General features: G+C 35.3%; 1 protein-coding gene across 2 annotated transcripts; it reads left to right on the forward strand.

The window, feature by feature from the left end:
• The first annotated feature begins 17358 nt into the window (after positions 1–17358).
• LOC112796302 (protein AGENET DOMAIN (AGD)-CONTAINING P1) lies at positions 17359–21100 on the forward strand. 2 transcript variants are annotated; one of them, XM_025838681.2, is made up of 4 exons: positions 17359–18022; positions 18686–18748; positions 19626–20117; positions 20283–21100. In XM_025838681.2, exons 1-4 carry the CDS (start codon positions 17573–17575, stop codon positions 20847–20849), a joined length of 1572 nt encoding a protein of 523 aa, XP_025694466.1. In that variant the 5' UTR covers positions 17359–17572; the 3' UTR covers positions 20850–21100. The 2 variants fall into 2 exon arrangements, with proteins under 2 accessions (XP_025694466.1, XP_025694467.1); XM_025838682.2 differs by having other exon boundaries at positions 19632–20117.
• Positions 21101–21807: the final 707 nt, after the last annotated feature.

The raw sequence follows: 21807 nt of genomic DNA on the forward strand, positions 1-21807 counted from the left end.
TCATAGCTTTAAGGCATAGACACTAAGATACTAATGATCATGTAATAAGACATAAACATAGATAAACATAAGCATAAAAATTCAAAAAATAGAAAATAAAGAACAAGGAGATTAAAGAACGGGTCCACCTTAGTGATGGCGGCTTGTTCTTCCTCTTGAAGATCTTATGGAGTGCTTGAACTCCTCAATGTCTCTTCCTTGCCTTTGTTGCTCCTCTCTCATGATTCTATGATCTTCTTTAATTTCATGGAAGAGGATGGAATGTTCTTGGTGCTTCACCCTTAGTTGTCCCATGTTGGAACTCAATTCTCCTAGGGAGGTATTGATTTGCTCCCAATAGTTTTGTGGAGAAAAGTGCATCCCTTGAGATGAATATCTTCATCTCCCATGGCTCGGAGGTGGAAGCTTTTGCCTTCCCTTTCCTCTTTCTAGAGGTTTCTCCGGCCTTAGGTGCCATAAATGATTATAGAGAAACAAAAAGCAACGCTTTTACCACACCAAACTTAGAAGGTTTGCTCGTCCTCGAGCAAAAGAAGAAAGAAGAGAGAGAGTGGTGGGGTAGGTGGGGATCCTGTGGGGTCCACAGATCCTGAGGTGGCAAGGATAATTCATCCCTGCACCAAGTGGCGAGCAAAAATGCTCCTTCTGCTAATCCTGGCGTTAAACGCCGGGCTGGTGCCCATTTTTGGCGTTTAACGCCAGCTTGGTGCCCATTCCTGGCGTTTAACGCCAGTCTGGTGCCCCTTTCTGGCGTTAAACGCCCAGAATGGTGCCAGACTGGGCGTTAAACGCCCATCTGCTAGCCTTACTGGCGTTTAAACGCCAGCAAGATCTTCCTCCAGGGTGTGCTATTTTTCTTTCTGTTTTTCTTTCTGTTTTTGCTTTTTCAATTGATTTTGTGACTTCTCATGATCATCAACCTACAGAAGACATAAAATAACAAAGGAAAAATAATAAATATAACGTTGGGTTGCCTCCCAACAAGCGCTTCTTTAATGTCAGTAGCTTGACAGTGGGCTCTCATGGGGCCTCACAGATACTCAGAGCCATGTTGGAACTTCCCAACACCAAACTTAGAGTTTGACTGTGGGGGCTCTGTTTGACTCTGTTTTGAGAGAAGCTCTCCATGCTTCCGTTCCATGGTTACAGAAGGGTAACCTTGAGTCTTATAGTTTGCACTGTCTGTAAACCACGGAGCTTCCTGAATAGCAAATAATTGCTCATCCGGAAAGGTTTCAGAGATCTCAGTAGGAGGGAGAGATGCTCCTGCTACTGGTTCTATCCGGGACAGGTGATCAGCTACTTGATTTTCTGTCCCTTTTCTGTCTCTTATTTCTATATCAAACTCTTGCAGAAGCAACACCCATCTTATGAGCCTGGGTTTTGAATCCTGCTTTGTGAGTAGATATCTAAGAGCAGCATGGTCAGTGTACACAATCACTTTTGATCCTACTAAATAAGATCTGAACTTGTCAATGGCATAAACCACTGCAAGTAACTCTTTTTCTGTGGTTGTGTGGTTCTTCTGTGCATCATTTAGAATACGACTGCCATAATGAATGACGTGCAGAAGCTTACCATGCCTTTGTCCCAATACTGCACCAATGGCATGGTCACTGGCATCACACATTAGTTCAAATGGTAATGTCCAGTCTGGTGCAGAGATGACTGGTGCTGTGACCAGCTTAGCTTTCAGGGTCTCAAACGCCTGCAGACACTCCTTATCAAAGATAAATGGCGTGTCAGCAGCTAGCAGATTACTCAGAGGTTTGGCAATTTTTGAAAAATCCTTTATAAACCTTCTGTAGAATCCTGCATGCCCCAGAAAGCTTCTGATTGCCTTAACATTGGTAGGTGGTGGTAATTTTTCAATTACTTCAACTTTAGCTTGATCCACCTCTATTCCCTTGTTTGAAATTTTATGCCCAAGAACAACTCCTTCAGTCACCATAAAGTGACATTTTTCCCAGTTTAAAACTAGGTTGGTCTCTTGGCATCTTTTCAGAACAAGTGCTAGATGGTTAAGGCATGAGCTGAATGAGTCTCCAAATACTGAAAAGTCATCCATGAAGACTTCCAGAAATTTCTCTACCATATCTGAGAAGATAGAGAGCATGCACCTCTGAAAGGTTGCAGGTGCATTGCACAGACCAAAAGGCATCCTTCTGTAGGCAAATACTTCAGAAGGACATGTAAATGCTGTTTTCTCTTGGTCCTGAGGATCTACTGCAATTTGGTTGTAACCTGAATAGCCATCTAAAAAATAGTAGTATTCATGACCTGCTAGTCTCTCTAGCATCTGGTCTATGAATGGTAAAGGAAAATGATCCTTTCTGGTGACTGTATTGAGCCTTCTGTAGTCAATACACATGCGCCACCCTGTAACTGTTCTTGTAGGAACTAGTTCATTCTTTTTATTATAAACTACTGTCATGCCTCCCTTCTTAGGGACAACGTGGACAGGGCTCACCCAGGGGCTATCAGAAATAGGATAAATAATCCCAGCCTCTAGTAACTTAGTGACCTCTTTCTGCACCACCTCCTTCATGGCTGGATTTAGCCGCCTTTGTGGTTGAACCACTGGCTTAGCATCATCCTCCAATAGGATCTTGTGCATGCATCTTGCTGGGCTAATACCCTTAAGATCACTTATGGACCACCCAAGAGCTGTCTTGTGTGTCCTTAGCACTTGAATTAATGCTTCCTCTTCCTGTGGATTTAAAGCAGAGCTTATGATCACTGGAAAAGTGTCACCTTCTCCCAGAAATGCATATTTCAGGGATGGTGGTAGTGGCTTGAGCTCGGGTTTAGGAGGCTTATCTTCTTCCTGAGGAATTTTCAGAATTTCTTTTATTTCCTTTAGTTCCTCCATATCAGGCTGAACATCTTTAAAGATGTCATCTAGCTCTGATTCAAGACTTTCAGTCATATTGACCTCCTCCACCAAAGAGTCAATAATATCAGTGCTCATGCAGTCATTCGATGTGTCTGGATGCTGCATAGCTTTGACAACATTCAACTTGAACTCATCCTCATTGACTCTCAGGGTTAATTCCCCTTTTTGGACATCAATGAGGGTCCGTCCAGTTGCTAGGAAAGGTCTTCCTAGAATGAGAGTTGCACTCTTGTGCTCCTCCATTTCCAGCACTACAAAGTCAGTGGGAAAGGCAAATGGCCCAACCTTGACAATCATGTCCTCAATTATGCCTGATGGGTATTTAATGGAGCCATAAGCAAGTTGGAGACATATCCTGGTTGGTTTGACTTCTTCAGTCAAGCCAAGCTTTCTGATAGTGGATGTAGGTATTAGGTTGATACTTGCCCCAAGATCACATAGAGCTTTCTTGGTACAAGTACCCTCTAATGTGCATGGTATCATAAAGCTTCTAGGATCTTTAAGCTTCTCTGGTAAGCTCTTTAATATGACTGCACTGCATTCCTCAGTGAGAAAAACTTTTTCAGTTTCTCTCCAATCCTTCTTATGACTTAAGATCTCTTTTATGAACTTAGCATAAGAAGGTATTTGCTCAAGTGCCTCTGCAAATGGAATCTTTATTTCAAGAGTCCTTAGATAGTCTGCAAAGCGGGCAAATTGCTTATCCTGCTCCGCTTGGCAGAGTTTCTAAGGATAAGGCATCTTGGCTTTATATTCTTCAACCTTAGTTGCTGCAAGTTTATTCCTTACAGAAGTGGTTGAAGAAGCCTTTTTAGAGGGATTACTGTCAGCACTCTCAGGTGTCTGGCTCCCCTTTTGCGTTTGAACGCCAGGATTGGGTGGAAAATGGGCGTTTAACGCCAACTTTTCCCCCTTTTCTGGCGTTTGAACGCCAGAACTGGGCAGGGAATGGGCGTTTAACGCCAGCTTTCCCTCCTTTTCTGGCGTTTGAACGCCAATAGCATTCCTCTCTGGGCTCTTACTGTCCTCAGAGGGATTTTAGATAGTGGTTTGGTTATCCTTTGTCAATTGTTCCTTATTTGTATTTTTGCTACTTTGAGCAGTGTTATTCAATGTCTTCCCACTCCTCAGTTGAACTGCTTGACATTCTTCTGTTACCTGTTTAGATATCTGCTGTTTTGCTTGATTCAACTGCAGTTCTATGTTCTTGTTAGCAACTTTAGTCTCATGGAGCATCTCTTTAAATTCTGCTAACTGTTCTGTCATCAGGAGCAATTGTTGATTAAGCTCAATCATCTATTCTTGAGGATTAGGGTCAGTGGCTACTGCCATGACTTCCTCTTTTGGAGAGAACTCATTGCTAGAGTACAAATATTGGTTTCTAGCAACAGTGTCTATAAGCTCTTGAGCCTCTTCAATTGTCTTCCTCATGTGTATAGATCCACCAGCTGAGTGGTCTAAAGACATCTGAGCTTTTTCTGTAAGCCCATAGTAGAAGATGTCTAACTGTACCCACTCTGAAAACATTTCAGAGGGGCATTTTCTTAGCATACCTCTATACCTCTCCCAGGCATTATAAAGTGATTCATTATCCTCTTGTTTAAAGCCTTGGATGTCCAGCCTTAGCTGTGTCATCCTCTTTGGAGGGTAAAAGTGATTCAGGAATTTGTCTGATAACTGTTTCCATGTCTTTATGCTTGCTGTAGGTTGGTTATTCAACCACCTCTTAGCTTGATCTTTTACAGCAAATGGAAACAGTAATAGTCTGTAGACATCCTGATCTACCTCTTTATCACGTACTGTGTCAACAATTTGTAAGAACTGTGCCAGAAACTCAGTAGGCTCTTCCTGTGGAAGACCGGAATACTGGCAATTTTGCTGCACTATGATAATGAGTTGAGGATTTAGCTCAAAGCTGCTTGCTTTGATGGGAGGTGTACAGATGCTACTCCCATATGCAGCTGTAATGGGGTTAGCATATGACCCCAGAGTCCTTCTGGACTGTTCAATTCCACTTAGGTCCATGATGGATAAAGGGAAATGATATGGATTGCAAGTAGATAAAAATATATTTATATTTTTTTTTGAATTAACCGAAAAATAAAATAAAAACAAAAGGAAAATAAAATAAAATAAAAAAAATTTGAAAATTAAAAGAAAATAAGATCAAAACAAATTGAAAACTGAATCAATTAGTTAATTAAAAAGATTTTGAGATTAGCAATTAGAAGGATATGATTGAAAATTATTTTAAAAAAGATATGATTGAGAAGATATGATTGCAAATAAAAATGATTGAAAAGATCTGATTTTGAAAATCTTTTACTAATTTAATGCAAAATTTCGAAAATTATGAGTAAAACAAGGAAAGGATATTTTTTTTATTTTTAAATTTTAATGAGGAAAGAGAAAAACAACAGAACGACACTAAACTTAGAAATTTTAGATCAAAACAAAGAGAACAGACAAGAAAACTTTGAATGTCAAGATGAACACCAAGAACACTTTGAAGATCAAGATGAACACCAAGAACAAATTTTTGAAAAATTTTTAAGTGAATAAAAGCACAAAAGACACCAAACTTAAAATTTTTAGAAAATCAAACACAAATTTTCGAAAACTTAAAGGAAAACACAAAGAAGACACCAAACTTAAAATATAAAACTAAACTCAAATAAAAGACTCTAAACTAACAAAAATAAAATAGTCCTAATCTAAGCAACAAGATAAACCGTCAGTTGTCCAAACTCGAACAATCCCCGGCAACGGCGCCAAAAACTTGGTGCATGAAATTGCAATCACACTTTTGCAACCCCGCACAACTAACCAGCAAGTGCACTGGGTCGTCCAAGTAATACCTTACGTGAGTAAGGGTCGATCCCACGGAGATTGTTGGCTTGAAGCAAGCTATGGTTATCTTGTAAATCTTAGTCAGGATATCAGAAATTATCAGGATTGATTGTGAAAAGTAAAAGAATATGAAATAAGTACTTGTTTTGCAGTGGTAGAGAATAGGTTGAGGTTTTGGAGATGCTCCATCTTCTGAATCTCTGCTTTTCTACTGTCTTCTTCTTCAAACACGCAAGGCTCCTTCCATGGCAAGCTGTATGCAAGGGTTTCACCGTTGTCAGTGGCTACCTCCCATCCTCTCAGTGGAAATGTTCAACGCACCCTGTCACGGCACGGCTATCCATCTGTCGGTTCTCAATCAGGCCGGAATAGAATCCAGTGATTCTTTTGCGTCTGTCACTAACGCCCCGCCTTCAGGAGTTTGAAGCTCGTCACAGTCATTCAATCATTGAATCCTACTCAGAATACCACAGACAAGGTTTAGACCTTCCGGATTCTCTTGAATGCCGCCATCAGTTCTAGCTTATACCACGAAGATTCTGATTAAAGAATCCAAGAGATATCTACTTAATCTAAGGTAGAACGGAGGTGGTTGTCAGGCACACGTTCATAGTTGAGAATGATGATGATTGTCACGGATCATCACATTCATCCGGTTTAAGAACAAGTAATATCTTAGAATGGAAGCAAGCATGATTGAATAAGAAACAGTAGTAATTGCATTAATCCATCAAGACACAGCAGAGCTCCTCACCCCCAACCATGGGGTTTAGAGACTCATGCCGTGGAAGGTACACAAAGAAACGTGTAAAGTGTCATGAGGTCCAGAAACAATGTCAAAAGATCCTATTAATAGTAAGCTAGTAACCTAGGGTATACAGAAATTAGTAAATGACGTAAAAATCTACTTCCGGGGCCCACTTGGTGTGTGCTTGGGTTGAGCATTGATACTTTTCGTGTAGAGACCTTTTCTGGAGTTAAACGCCAGCTTTGGTGCCAGTTTGGGCGTTTAACTCCAAGTTTTATGCCAGTTCCAGCGTTAAACGCTGGAAATTCTGATGCTGATTTGCAACGCCGGTTTGGGCCCTCAAATCTCGGACAAAGTATGGACTATTATACATTGCTGGAAAGCCCAGGATGTCTACTTTCCAATGCCGTTGAGAGCGCGCCAATTGGGCTTCTGTAGCTCTAGAAAATCCACTTCGAGTGCAGGGAGGTCAGAACCCAACAGCATCTGCAGTCCTTTTCAGTCTCTGAATCAGATTTTTGCTCAGGACCCTCAATTTCAGCCAGAAAATACCTGAAATCACAGAAAAACACACAAACTCATAGTAAAGTCCAGAAAAGTGAATTTTAGCTAAAAACTAATAAAAATATACTAAATACTAACTAAATCATACTAAAAACATACTAAAAACAATGCCAAAAAGCGTACAAATTATCCGCTCATCACATGCGCGTGGGCGACGCATACACGTCGATGAACTTTGTGGCCCTGTTTTCATGCCAAAGTTAATTTTTGAGTTTTAAAAGCCAAATTTCATACTTCTAAGCCTCTTATCTCACCCCTTATGTATTAAATCATTATGTTATGCCTAGCAATGAGAAAGGAGCTAGGGGATGTGGTAACTTGCAAATGAAGCAAGGGGAAAGTTATTATCAATGATGATCAAAGATGATTATATGAGATACGGAGGATGGCGGTGGAAGTGCTGTGTGTGCCATGAGCCGAAGGGCTGTATTTATGGATAAATTGGCTGGTTCTGGATTGAACCATAAACCAGATGGCTGAGTTGTTGCCGAGTTACGGCGGAGCCATTATTGGTTATGGCCGAGTATAAATGCATATATGCTATTGAATGAAATGTGAATGTTGCACTTCCACTATCTGAGATACGAGTTTTTCTGGGTGAAAGCAGTGGCTAGCCACCATGTGCTCTAGGTGGAGACTCGATACTCTGCTGACCCTATGTCGTAAGGGTGGCCGAACACTGAAAGTTTCGGATGAGCTCGCCCCCGTGAATATACACCAGTGAGGGTGTTGGATATGGATCATGATTATGATCAAGTTTATGTTGAGTATAACTCGAGTTGGGGATGCACGACAGAGGGACAGTCCAATGGTTAGCTACCAGGACTTGTCGGGTTGGCTATATAACCGACAGATGATATCATCAGCCATTAGGGACAGGCATTCATCATATGTATACTATGTGAATTGTTTCATATTGCCTATTTAACTGCATATTACTTGCTAATTTTCTAAATGCCTTATCTGTTCTTATTTGTATATCTCTTGTATGATATAACTGTGTTTGCTATATTATACTCCTGCTAGTGGTTGGGAGGTCTGAATGATTTGGAAAGGAAAGTATTAGTTAGACTGAAGAAAGGAAAGTATTAGTTAGACTGAAGAATCCTTAGTCAGTTGCCAGTTATGGTTTAGTCTGTTTATAAGCTTTGAAATTATCTGGTGGAAGTTCTAGGATTGCCTTTGGCTTTCCCAGGACATTGTATGTTAGATATGTGGGTACTGTTACCATACTGAGAACCTCCGGTTCTCATCCATGCGGATTTTGTGGTTTTCAGATGCAGGACGAGAGGCTTCTCGCTAAAGCATGCTGGAGACTTCTGGATTAGCGAAGATCCTTGTTCTCGGGACTCTGTTTTGGTCTTATATGCTTTGCTTAGATACTTTTATCTCCACTAAATAATACAAAATGTGATGACTCCTCTTAGAGGAGATTTTGGAGAATAGGTTTTCTGTATTTGTGTCCCTTTGGGTTTTCTTGGGGTTTCATACTTTATTTACATGTATATATTGCTATGCTCGGACTGGTTATCTTCGCAACCGGATTTTGAGCTTTGATATTCCTGTTTTTGACACTCCTTTGTATATATATAATCTCGCGTTGGTTTATCCTTGTTCGTTATGTCATTGATAGGAGTGTTGCGCTTTTGAGTTACGATTTTTGTTCTACCCCTTTTTCTTCCAAGGCTCCTAGCTATAATCGTTATTCACACTACTATATGTACTAAATTTTTATTTTAGAGGTTGTAATACCTTCCCATCTCTAAATTATGACTTAAGCATAAGACTCTGTATGGTAGGGTGTTACACTCTCCTCTTCTCACCATGCCTAGTTGCTCAGAAAAGAATGAACATCTCCTTGGAAGGAAACCCTAGCTTCCTCCACCGCGATCGCCACCGCTGGGCTTCTCACTGTCGCTGTCAGTCGCCCCAGAGATATTCGTTTATTCGTCCTGCTCCAGGCCCGCATCTCAATCGCCAGTCGTGAGCTTCGCTGCGATAGTTTTTGAGTTGCTGCGGTCTATAACCCCTCATCTTGCTCACTCGGTCTTTTCCCGCCATCCTTCGTGGTGCTCGTCGTCTGTCGTGCTTGTTATGAGAATGTAACAGCTACTCTACCCACTAAATCATTAGCTTTGGCTCAGCTAAGAATAGAGAAATAATAAAACAACTGTATCTAGTAACAAAAGCAGAAATCATTTAGAAAATAAAACATCCTTATTACTAATGCTTTCATCGCCTAAGAATCTTGGTCCTTTGATGAGGAAAGTCAATTTGTTTTGTGTTTGAAAAACAATCTGTGCCTAACTAGCATGCATTTATGGAGTAGGTTTTGGTTTTTGTGCTCAATGTAGGTTGATCAAAACTAGCTTAAATTTAAAGTTAGTAAATCCATTACACAGTCCCAATAGATATAGGCCTAATTGATGTCACTGGACAACTATTTTTAGGGGACAAAAAAATGCAAACACTAATGTTGAGAATTTGTTGACCAAGAATTATCATTGGGACTCTTCATAATAAGTAAATGAATATTTCAATCAAAACTAAATTGGTAAAAGTGAATCTTTAATTCATATAGCTGATTGAAAGTATAAGGAATAAATTAAAGATTCAGTGTTATAGTTTGTGTAACTTAAGGAAAATTTTACAAGGGAAGCAACTAACAATGAGCAAATATTCTTATTGCTTTTAGTGTAAGCCGTTAATCATATAACATATTGGATCGTGTTAGTGTGAAATGATATTGTTCCTAATAAGTGGATCTCACGCATACGGCATTCACCTAATACTCTAATAGAGTATGACTGTCATTCCTATTTGTTTTGGTTCCTACTATAATCTCAATTAAGTTACTTATTGTTTTTGTTCTTATTTTTTTTCACTTTTGGAATTTTGTTGAATAGCTTAAGTGAACCATTTAAATAGGTAGAAAATATAGAAAAGTGACAAGTTTTGAGAAACTAATCAAAGATTCTATAAGTTTATTAATGATAGTCACAAATTGAAAAAACATGCATATTTATGTATGCACAAAAGAGTGAAGGCAGTTGCAAATGGCTACACATGAAATTAACTTTGTTAAGCTGTTGTCCTCAAGAATTGATCACCCTACATACCCCAAAAAATTACACTCGGAGATGAAACAGTAACAATAACATGTATACAATTGTTTTGTATGATTATTTTTGGCTCTGCTAACTGAACTTTTTGTACCAAATCCTTAGTATAGTATTGTCGTTGTTTGCTTATCATTTTTTACATTTTGTTACGTTAATATTTGACATCATAATATTTTTATTTTTTAATTTCTGCCATGAAATTCTAAAAAGGGTCGTTACCCTTTTGTTAACAAATGTGCTAAAAACTTTGTTCAAGGTATGGTAGTATATAGCTTGTTAATTTTTTTTTAAACTTAATGAAAAAAAGCATAATTTGGTCAGCTTCTTTAGGAGAAGAAATAACTTGTAAAACCTTGTTTTTTTCTTTAACAAAGAAAACTAAATTAGGTCAATAATTTTTTTTCAATTTGTGACTTTTTTAGTTTTTTTATGAGTTTTCTGGTGATATAATAAGGGTTAAATATATTAATTATTCCTACACTAGTAATATAATGTGTTTTTTTAATTCTAAAGATTTGTTATTTGTGACTTTCTATTCATACATCGGTACATTTTTTAAATTAAACCAAATAGCTTTTTTGATAAATGGGTTCTTAATTTTCATTATTATTATTATTAATATTATTCGTACTTGCGAGTAATCTCTTCCAATTTTTTTTTTGTGTCATTCGGTCATTCTTGACTATATTCTTTCTTTTTTTTGGTTTCTTAATTGAAGTGATAATTTCTCTCTTACTTCAGAAGTAAAAACTTTGCAAAACAATTAACACTACACAAAAATATATGCACTTACCATAAACATGTTATTTACTAATAAGACCATAATTAGTTATTCAAACACTAAAAAGAAGCTCATATATTTAACCCAATCCTTGTAAAAGAAGGGTTCATACAGAGCCCAACGCAACTATGGATCCTTTTACCTTTTTCTTATATATAGGTTCACAAATATATTACAATAACAGAAAAAATTATGGTTACAAATACAAAATATGAGGTGCTCTCAAGCGTATGTCTTTGTCAAAGATTTATAAGGAAAACAAAGATTAATTCAACAACTTATTACAGATTAATAGAGTTCAAATAGTTAACGAGACCATAGCCAATTGTTGTCCAATCGTCAGTAACTATAAATTTGTAATTTATTTTAGATCCGGCCAAGGGCCCATACAAATTCTGCTATCTGGTTTAAAGGGTCTTCTGTCCTCGTCAGGAAAGAATTAATGAATAGAAAAAATATTTAATTATTCTGTTGATTCTTATTATTTCACTAAAATTTGAATTACAACTTTATATTTTTTGTTCTTTTTAATTGAGTTTCTATACTACTTTTAATTTTATAATTAGATCATTTCTAGTATAAAAAATATTAGCGTTAATTGAGTATTTTTTTTACATGTTGAATGTATTTATAATTAAAAATCTAATTAAATCTTTGATTACATATATTTTGAGTAAAATATTCTACTAATTTTAACATCTTTATTTTAAAAAGAGACTAATTACAAAATTAAAAGTAGCATAAAAATTCAATTAAAAAAATAAAAAATATATAGACCTAATTAAAAGTTTGATACAACTATAAAGACTAATAAAATAGTTAAACCTAAAAAAATAAAATAAAATGCATCTATAACCGTCTTTCAAGTTCAAAACCAAGATATCTAAATCTGCCAGATCTTCTTAAACTACCACACACTCATCATTGTTTAAGGGTAATAATTCGCTTCCCAAAATATGAAGCACTAACTCCTTATCTCTTGAAGTCTCTTATTTGGACGTTCGGATTAATATACATTGTGGTACAGAAATAAATTGATATAGATTTATAGATATTCTTTTTTGTTTAATGCTGTAGCAACACATGGTCTGGATTATTTCTTTCAGCAGTCAGAATTTCAGGACTCGTCAGGCAGCGATGCAGCACAATGGCTTGACCAAACTGTTAATGGCTTTTTTTTTTTTCAAATGGATAATTGTTAATGGCTTAATAGGATGTAGTGTGTTTGCTTTATGATTATTTCCTTAATTGGACTGGTTTTGGCATGTGGATTTTTGTTTGTAAGGCAAGTGAAATCCATAAAAATAATTCATAGTTTGCACCCTGGAGGAACAATTTTTGTTTTTTATGATAACTAACAACTTTACACTAAACTATCCTCATTAGATATTCATCAAATATATATGCCAAAAAAAAAAAAAAGTTATTCATCAAATATTGTCTTCGGCGATAATTTGGCATTTTTATTTTTGGAATAGATGAAATTATTTTTTGATGAAATTATTTTAACTCAACATTTATTTTTGATGGTTTCTTTTATACCTCAATTAATTAAAGATAAAAATGATTTTTTAAGAGTTTAATTTTAATATATTTATAATATAAAATATTTTATACAATTATTTAATTATATTTTTTTATGACTATTTATGTGATCAATATAAAATGTAATTATTTTTATTGATGTGATATTATGTGATTACATATACGTGTAAAATTACTTTATATTGATAGTATACCAAAATTAACTTTTTTTTAGTTGGTATTATTTAAAATTAAACATGTGACAATTCAATGTCATAGTATTAATAAATAAACAAATTGCATTTTAAACCCAACAATTTATATTTTTTTATACTTTTACCTCAAATATTAATTAGATTTAAAAATATACAATATGTCATAAACTCACTCTGAGTAATTAGTAAATAATTAATCAATAAATTAATTAATATTTAAAAAATTAAAAAATTAAATTTTATAATTTCATGAAATAAAAATAATTAAAATATAAATTTTAACATTAATTTTAAAAATTTTGATCTAAAATTAGACCAAATCAATCCAAACCGAACAAATGGACTCAAACCGGACCAAAGCCCATGTATATAAGTAACACATCAGCCTTTTCCCTCAAAATCACAAGGGAATTCACGCTGGCAATGAAGAAGGGAGATTGAAGAACGTAAAGAAATCCTAACCTTGTTCCAAAAATTCAATCTTCCATAACTTTCAATTCGGAGTTTCGATTGACGAGCTGTCAGCGACTACGCGTTCGTCTCGAAATTCTCTACCAAATCACATATCAATTTGGTAAGTGAATCACATTTTTTCACCTAATTCTCCCTTTTTTAGTTCGTGATTTTCGGTTTTAGTCATTGAAAAATTTTGTGATTTTGATAGTTTAAGGGTACTCTAGCAGTGGATAATCACCAGATTTTATCCATTTGACTCGTGGGTAACGGTAAGAAAATCCTAACCCTTGTAAATAGGTGATTTAATGAACTAAGTGTTGATTATTGTGATATTGTATGAATTAGATCGTGTTTCTTGTTGAATTGGAGTTAAATTAGTGGATATTAGAAGTTTGGAACTGAATCCTGAGAGCTAAAAATTCAATTGGTGAGGAGTTGAAACTTTGGAGCTTGAGGAACAGTGGATAATTGAGGTGTTCCGAGCATAAGGGAGGAATCGGTCAAGGTATGATTTCGGTTTCTCGTAACTAAAATATAATGTCTTGTGAAAACTTAGGCTAGTTGACCGTAGGTTAGGTTGAACGAGGATGACTTCTTAAAGCTTAGTGAATTAGTAAAACTGTGGAGTTGAATATGTGAATGTGTTGCTAAATTATTGAGTAATGATGAGGTTTGAGTTTGATTGTAAATGATGATGATGTTATATTGATGATTTATGAGTATTGTAACTTTGGTTATGATTGTGTGGGTTAGAGTTGATTAAATTGAGTGTTGAAGTGTTGTGGAATGAAGGAAATAGTTATGGAATTGTTTTGAGTGTATTTAATGTTGTTTTGAGTTGTGAAACTTGGTTTGAAAATGAGAATTTGAAAAATAAAGGTTTTGAACTCTTTTAGTAAAAGCATATTTTTAATGAACTTTGGCGGTCATAACCTAAGCCTCGAATATTGAATTTGAGTGAATTTTGATTCAAATTAAAGATAGTTTTAAAAGCTTTAATATAGTATAAAGTTTGTGAAAAATAGAATTTTATAAAAGAAGTTATGGACGTCAGAAGTTATGTGTAAAAACTGAATTTTCAAAGTTGTAGGAAAAATTAGAAACTCTGTTTAAGGTTTATTAGTTAGGTTTTGGGTTACGGAGTAAGGGTTAGTGAGTGGGAAAAGATGGAATTGGTGTCAAAGGAGTTGAGGAAGGGGAGGCTTGATTTGATGAAGAAGATGAGAGTAACGAGAATTTGTAATTTAAAGAGATATATATGTGACTGGGTAGTAGGCAGTGGCGTTGTCCACTTGCTCCGGGTATGAGATAAGAAATAAAAATTATGAAAAACTGAGTTAATTATAGAATTTTGAATGAACATGATAAATGAGAATGATTAATGATGAAATGATTATGAATTATACTTAATGTTTGACTTGAGATTGAATGAATTCTTGAATGAGATACCTAGGTAGTAGCAAGGATTGTGGTTCGTCCCGCTTGTTCCAGGTCATTGATTGAGATACCTGGGCAGTAGCAAGGATTGTGGTTCATCCCGCTTACTCCAGGTCAGTGTTTGTGACGCCTGGGCAGTAGCAAGTATTGTAGATATTCTACTTGCTCTAGGTTAAACTTTTAAACACCCGCTTGAGTAGTAGCCGCAGTAGTAGTTATTTCACTGGCTATGGGTTAAGCGGGTAGTAGCAAGGGGGTTGTAGCTCAAATCCACTTGCTCCGCAATGGGTGTTTCAGTCCATGGTTAGCTACCAGGAAATGTCGGATTGGCTATATAACTGACAGATGATATCATCAGCTATAGGACAGGCATTCATCATATGCATTTGTCTATTTTACTTGAGTTTGCATTTTCTTGGGTTTGCCTAATTGATAATCTATGCTTACCTACTATATTTGTTACCTGCTATAAATGTATTCTACTTGTGTTTGCTATTGTCTGTTCGCTTATCTGTGTGGTTCTACCGGAATTGAAAGTTTTTGGAGGAAAGTAGATGACAGAGAGTTTCAGTTAGAATGTAGCTAAGATTTAAAACCTTAAATGACCTACCCTACTTATGGTTTATAATTTATTGCCTCTAAGTTTTATAATCTATTGTCGGAAATTCTAGGATTGCCTTCGACTTTTCCACGACATTATGTTAGAGATGTGGGCACTGTTATCATGCTGAGAACCTCTGGTTTTCATCCCATATATATGTTATAGTTTTCAGATGCAGGTCGAGACCCACCTCGTTGAAGCATTCTGGGAGCTTCTGTCAGCGAAGGATCCTAGTCCTTTGAGTTTATGTTTTGGTTAAGTTGTATATATAGATACTATTATTCACAGGCTTCTAGTTAAAATTCCTTTCAACTATTATTATATATATATTTTTACTTTTAGAGGTCGTAATACCTTGCCACTTCAGTTTTATGACTTAAGTATAAGACTCTGTGTAGTAGAGTGTTACACATATTATTTATACTTAAATTTCTTTTTAACTATCTATTGAAAGATTAAAGTATTTATTTTGATTAATATTGCAAAAAAAATAAATGCCTATTTTAATATTTCGACAATAATAACTTTTTAGCATAAATATTAAAAAATTAAAATACCATTTTAAGTTAAAGTTTGGAGCATTTTAGTCTCTTAAATTCATTAATTAAAGAATAATGTCAATGGAAGTTGATCCATACCCAGAATATCTCGAATGCACGATGTTATACCTCAAAATTACTTATTCAAATTTGGAGATAAAATCGATTTTAAGCAAAAGATTGTTTTACACCTTTACAGTAACAGCATAAATCTCGGACTACGCAAATAGGTAGGTTACCGTAAGATGACAATAAATAGAGACCCATGTGAGCTATAGAGCGACATCACATATAACAATACTTATAAGAAAAAAAACACTCTGACTTTAGAGATTAAGCATTCTGAGATTTGACATTGACTTTAGTGTTAGAGTCCTTTTTGCAGGTTTTACGTACTGGTCGGACTAACGAGAAATCCATAACACAGCACATAGGAGAGAGGCATCGTAAGAATTTCTTTTCGGTGTCGACGAGCTATATCTCGGAGTCCAGTTTCATGCCAGCACAGAGGTTATTGATCAAATTCATTATTAATATTAATGAGAAGATAATATTAGTGGAGACTCTTAAATGAATAGAGACAATTAAAAATAATTTAAAAATTTAAAAAACTTACAATATACAAAAAAAGCTTATATAGTAATCGAGTAATAGATGAGATGTTAATTTTTAGCTGTAGTAAAACTTATGTATCAACAAATGATAATAGAAAAAAAATACTGTCTAATATGAGATGTAATAAAAATAAACATTAATAAATTTTAAAAAATAATGAAAAGATAACTTAATTTAAACATAATTATTTTACCTATGAGAATTATTCATAGTTATAAAAAGATTTTAGTTTATAATTTTTCATATTTGTTTCAAATTAAATATAATTTAAAAAATAAATAAAATTAATAACATTTATTCATAACTAATTTGTAAATTTTTATCTTCATTTTATCACACACAACAACAATGTGTTGTTTTTTTTTTTAGGCATAACAATGTATTAATTTTTTATTATACTTTTTTTTTTGGTCGATAATTTTTTATTATACTTAATTTAAGGATTTATCCATAAACCCATTTTTAGAGAACTAATAAAAAAAAGGATGTTGCCCCATCTTTAAAATAATCGAAGGCCCGTTATTGTTTTTTACAGCAACTATTGCCCAATCAGCAAAACTAAAAGCCCAATAAAACTACCGATACAAAATTTAAGCCCATGATCCTCACGGCTCAGAACGAATCAGCCGCCCACTGCCTTCCGTCTGCTTCATCTGACACCAATAGCAGTTTCACAGCCTACGTGTTAGTACTTAGTACTATAAAAATAAAAGAAAACATTTTTTTGAAAAATTGTACATTTTCTTTAAAAAAATTTAAAAAATATATTTTCATGTAATAAATAAATAAAAAAATATTTTTATATTATTATATATAAACATAATTAATAAATAAAAATATATTTTTGTATAAAATACTCAAACATAAATTTTTTTTATTTTTTTATAAAATCTTTTAAAAAAAATAATTCAAAAATATCTTTTCTTAAAAGATTATCCAAATAAACCCTTATCATATCTTCCTTAATAATTTAATATTTATTTCACAACAAAATTTTAATAACACTCCGTAAGTAAACTCGGTGGCAGATGAGATAGCTAAGGTCCATGCTAGAAATCATCATAGTCATGTGAAATGGCTGAGTCCAAATGAGGACATGCAGCGAATCTTTGTTCAAATTTCAATAGCTTCATCATTTTTGTTAAAAAGAAAAAAGAAAAAGAAAAATACTAAAAGGCACAAGAGAAGAGTAGCAGAGCGTGATTTACTAACTCATCTCTTTCAATGTTGCATTTCAAGAAGGGCGAGGCAGTGGAGGCCACCCACCCTAAAAACCCAGAGAACCGTAACCGTCTCTACCCTGCTTCCGTTCTCCGCGCCACCAACAATAACCGCCTCCTCCTCCAGTACCACACTCTCTTCTCCGACCACCCTCCCAACAACCCCCTCCGCTACTCCCTCCCCCTCTCTTGCGTCAGGCCCAAGCTTCCCGACCTCCTCAACCCCTGGTTCAAGGTTGGCGATCCCGTCGACGCATACTGCCACTCTCACGGCGGCGCTGCCTGGTGCTCCGCTACTGTCGACGATATCCTCGAGAACTCCAGGTATGCGGTGTCGTTTTGGGATGAGAAGGGGAATGTAAGCACGGAGCGTGCGGTTATTGAACAATGCAGGATGCGCCCTCACCGTGAATGGGTCCATGGATACTGGGTCCCACCTCTTCCGTCTCAAATGGTTCTCATCGCTAATTTTCCTAATTTCACATTTTATTTCTTAATTTTAGTGGATCATCGATTCTGAAGCTTTGTTTGTGTTTGATTATGCTTTTATCAGAGATTCTTATCTGTTTTATATACAGTGCAAGGAAAAAGCTTCTATTTTTGGAACTTAAACCCTGTTAATTATTATTATTAAATAATAGTATAATAATTTGTTATTTATTTGGTTGTATGTATATTGTTTGAAACGATGAGTACAAGTTGCTGAATAAAATAATTGCCTTCTGGTGTTAGAAGAGTTTGTTAAGTCAAACAAACCAATGATCTTTGATCAGTATTCTATAATGTAAATGTTGACTTCGCCAAGTTGCTTGCATGGATACATGCATGCTATTTCTAACTCATGTAAGGATGGAGTTTCCTTTAAACAAATCACATAGTTTGTTCACCATGTAACAAATAAGTTGATAATTGGACCACATGGGTTTCTCTTTCTTTAGTTTGGGGGAGAAATACATATTTGTTCACTGAAAATAGTTCTTGTCATTAAACACCCTTGTTCTCCAATCGTGGTTCGGTATATGGGGATGTATTTGTACAAAAATAAAAGTGAAGTAATTAAACTGGAAGATAATTTGATTTCCACCGCAGTCTAAGTTTCTAATTCCATTGTTTTTAGGATAACAATATCCAATATACATCAAGCAAGCCAAAGAAACTCAAAGCTGACGAAACCTATAAGGTAAGCTTTCAATGTTTGAAGTGGCTGAAGTTTACTGTGTTATGCATAGTTCAGTTGTGTTCTTAACAAGTTACAACTATATGCATGTCTACTCACTCATGCATCTTAGGTGCCAAGGTTTTACTGCTTGAGAATGAATTCTACTTAATGTTGGCTCTATGATTTATTACTTGTATCATACTGTCCATGTAGTATTTATTGTAGTCATGTTGTTGGAACTCACTAGAGATGAAGTCAAAGGGCATGGCTATGAGCACCCTCGGCTTTGTTACCACTGTAAGGAAAAAGTATACTCATGAAAATATGTGTATTAGCATTGCATGATTCATCTATCTTGATTATATTAAATTCTCTTTGAATAATTCATAGCATCTGGCATAATACATTTGGAATTGTTTGTTTATTACGGTCCAGGTTATTACAGACAAGATCAAAAGGAGATGATAAGATGATCTGATCTTGTGAATTGTCCTTTGTTTCAGTTGTAGCTATGGGTTACTCAAAGATAAACCTATAAGTACAAAAAAAAAAAAGAAATCAAACTCATTACTTGGATAAGATTATCTCTGTTTATCGAGTCAAGAATCGACAAAAGAGCATTATTTAAGCTAAAATATCAAGAAAAAATTGTATATATATTACGTGTGAACCTTTGTTGAAACTTGAAAAGGAAAGTAAGCTAGTGGTTATGTGAATTTCTTTTCTGGCATCTGCTATGTTATTCTTCATTGAGGTTGGTTTCTTTAGTAGGGAATCCATGATACTATTCATCTGTAATAAGGGACAATATTTATTTTCCGGCTACGCTGTTATCTATTCAAATCGACATAAATTGTTGTATTACATGTTTGTTAATTTACGTAAACTTGAGTTGCAGGAGCAGCCACCTGAGATGGTGTCGATGACGAATACAGGAAATTTAAGATTTAAGATCAAATATAGCAGGAGACAATTAAAAGAGTCAAAGTTTAAAAAAGGCAGAATGGTGGAAGTCAGGGATGAGGATGAAGGTTACGAAGGTGCTTGGTTCGTTGCTACTATTGTTAGCTCAGTAGGAAAAGACATGTTTCTTGTAGAATATAGGGACCTCTTAGCAGATGATGGAACTCATCAGCTCTTGCAAGAAGTCGTCTATGAAAAATTCATAAGGCCCTGTCCACCTGAAGTTCCCTCTGTTAGCTCTTTCAAACAGTTTCAAGAGGTTGATGCATGGTATAATGATGCTTGGTGGGAAGGCGTGGTTCTTGCAGTGGTAAATAGCAGCGAGTATTTTGTTTCTTTCATGCACAACGATGTTTTGAGATTTGAAAGTTCCAAGCTAAGACCACACCAAGACTGGTTTGATGGAAAATGGGTCATGGCATCTAAGGTAAAAACACTTAGAACCTTAAGATTTTATTTCATGTATGTTTAATAAATACAAACCTTGTGTCAACTGTTCATCATTATAGCTTCTGGAATACAGTAACCAGTAAGTTCTGTTTATAGGGGAATGTTTAAATTATCTGACATAATTGTGATTTTAAAATATCAGGGGTCAAGGGAACTGACAAAGAAGTTTGGAGATGTGATGTCAAAAGCCAAGAATCTCACTGGTAATAAAATAATATTGAAATGTCTGAAATCTCTCGAGCCAGAGCTGGAACAGATGCCAAGAATTCTAATGTCAGGGTCCAGGAACAGCAGCATTCAATTTGCATCGCATTTATATAAAGGTGCAAAGGTAGAAGTCAGGAGTGATGAAGAAGGTTACCAAGGTGCCTGGTACACTGCCATCATTGTTAACTCTTTACAGAACGGCAAGTATGTGGTGGAGTATCTCACCCTGAAAACTAACGACTTAACCGAACAACTGAGAGAGGAAGCAGATGCTTCAGATATCAGGCCAGTTCCACCAGACATTCAACATCGCCATCGCTATGTGCTGCGTGAATGGGTTGACGCTTGGTACAACGACGGATGGTGGAAAGGCCAGGTATGCGGTTTCGCTTGCTTCAGGTATAGTGTTTACTTTTGGCCTACAAAGGAGCAGCTGGAATTTGAACATTGTCATCTAAGGCCTCACCAAGAATGGATTGATGGAAGATGGGTACATGCTTGATGCTCCTTTGGTACAAGGCCGTTGATCATCACAATGTGTTTATATTTACTTATCGTGCAGGCAAATAAGAATGCACCTTTAACCTTATTCTTGCTTTTTGTCTGTTCATTGTGCAGTCCTTTCTAACTTCTAATTGTTTCCTTATTAAGTTATTTTAGATACCTTTTGTTGATCATGGATCTCTTATTAGGCTATAACATAATGTTAACTGCAAGGCTTTTTCTCACATGTATATAGTTCATCTTGCGCCATTCTTGCTTATCTTTCCCTCATGTCTTTTGGCTTTATATTCAAGAATTCATGCTTATTGGATTCTTTTCTGATGCATGATATAGCTTTGATTCTCTGTTCTTTGAAGTATTTGATGCAGTTATTCTTTAACAAATTTTGAGACGAATTTTCTACTTGGTATTACCTATACCACCCTGGTGTTAAGTACTAAGTGCAATGACAACATTTTTTTTTAAGTGTGAGATCCATTTGAGATTACTCCTGTCCTGCATGCTTAATATATCTCTTTATTATTTTCGTATATATGTCCCAAAATGACATCATTCATTATGATTGTATATATTGAGCACGTGTTTTCCTTTTTCCAGATGAATTGAGTATATGATTTGATTATTAATTAGTAATTATCAGCCAACGCTGCGTTATTGTTTAGTCAATTATTGCTTACAATCTTCAAAATCACTTGTTGATTTACTGTTTGGAACTGGCAAAAGTGTATCATGTTAAATTTTTAACGGTGTGATGAGTTATTTAATAGAAAATGGTTGAGAGACTAATATAGTATATTTTTTTAATTTTATAGACGTAATTTGTACAATTGAAATCTTGAAGAATATTTTAGGTGAATATTTCTGTACTATTCTTTTTTTCAAATCTGCTTCCATTTCGAATTAAGAGATAGATAAATAGACCTGAAATTTCAATTTCTACAATAATTTTTATTAGG

This window comes from Arachis hypogaea, chromosome 4, assembly GCF_003086295.3.
Source record: "Arachis hypogaea cultivar Tifrunner chromosome 4, arahy.Tifrunner.gnm2.J5K5, whole genome shotgun sequence".
NCBI lineage: Eukaryota > Viridiplantae > Streptophyta > Magnoliopsida > Fabales > Fabaceae > Arachis > Arachis hypogaea.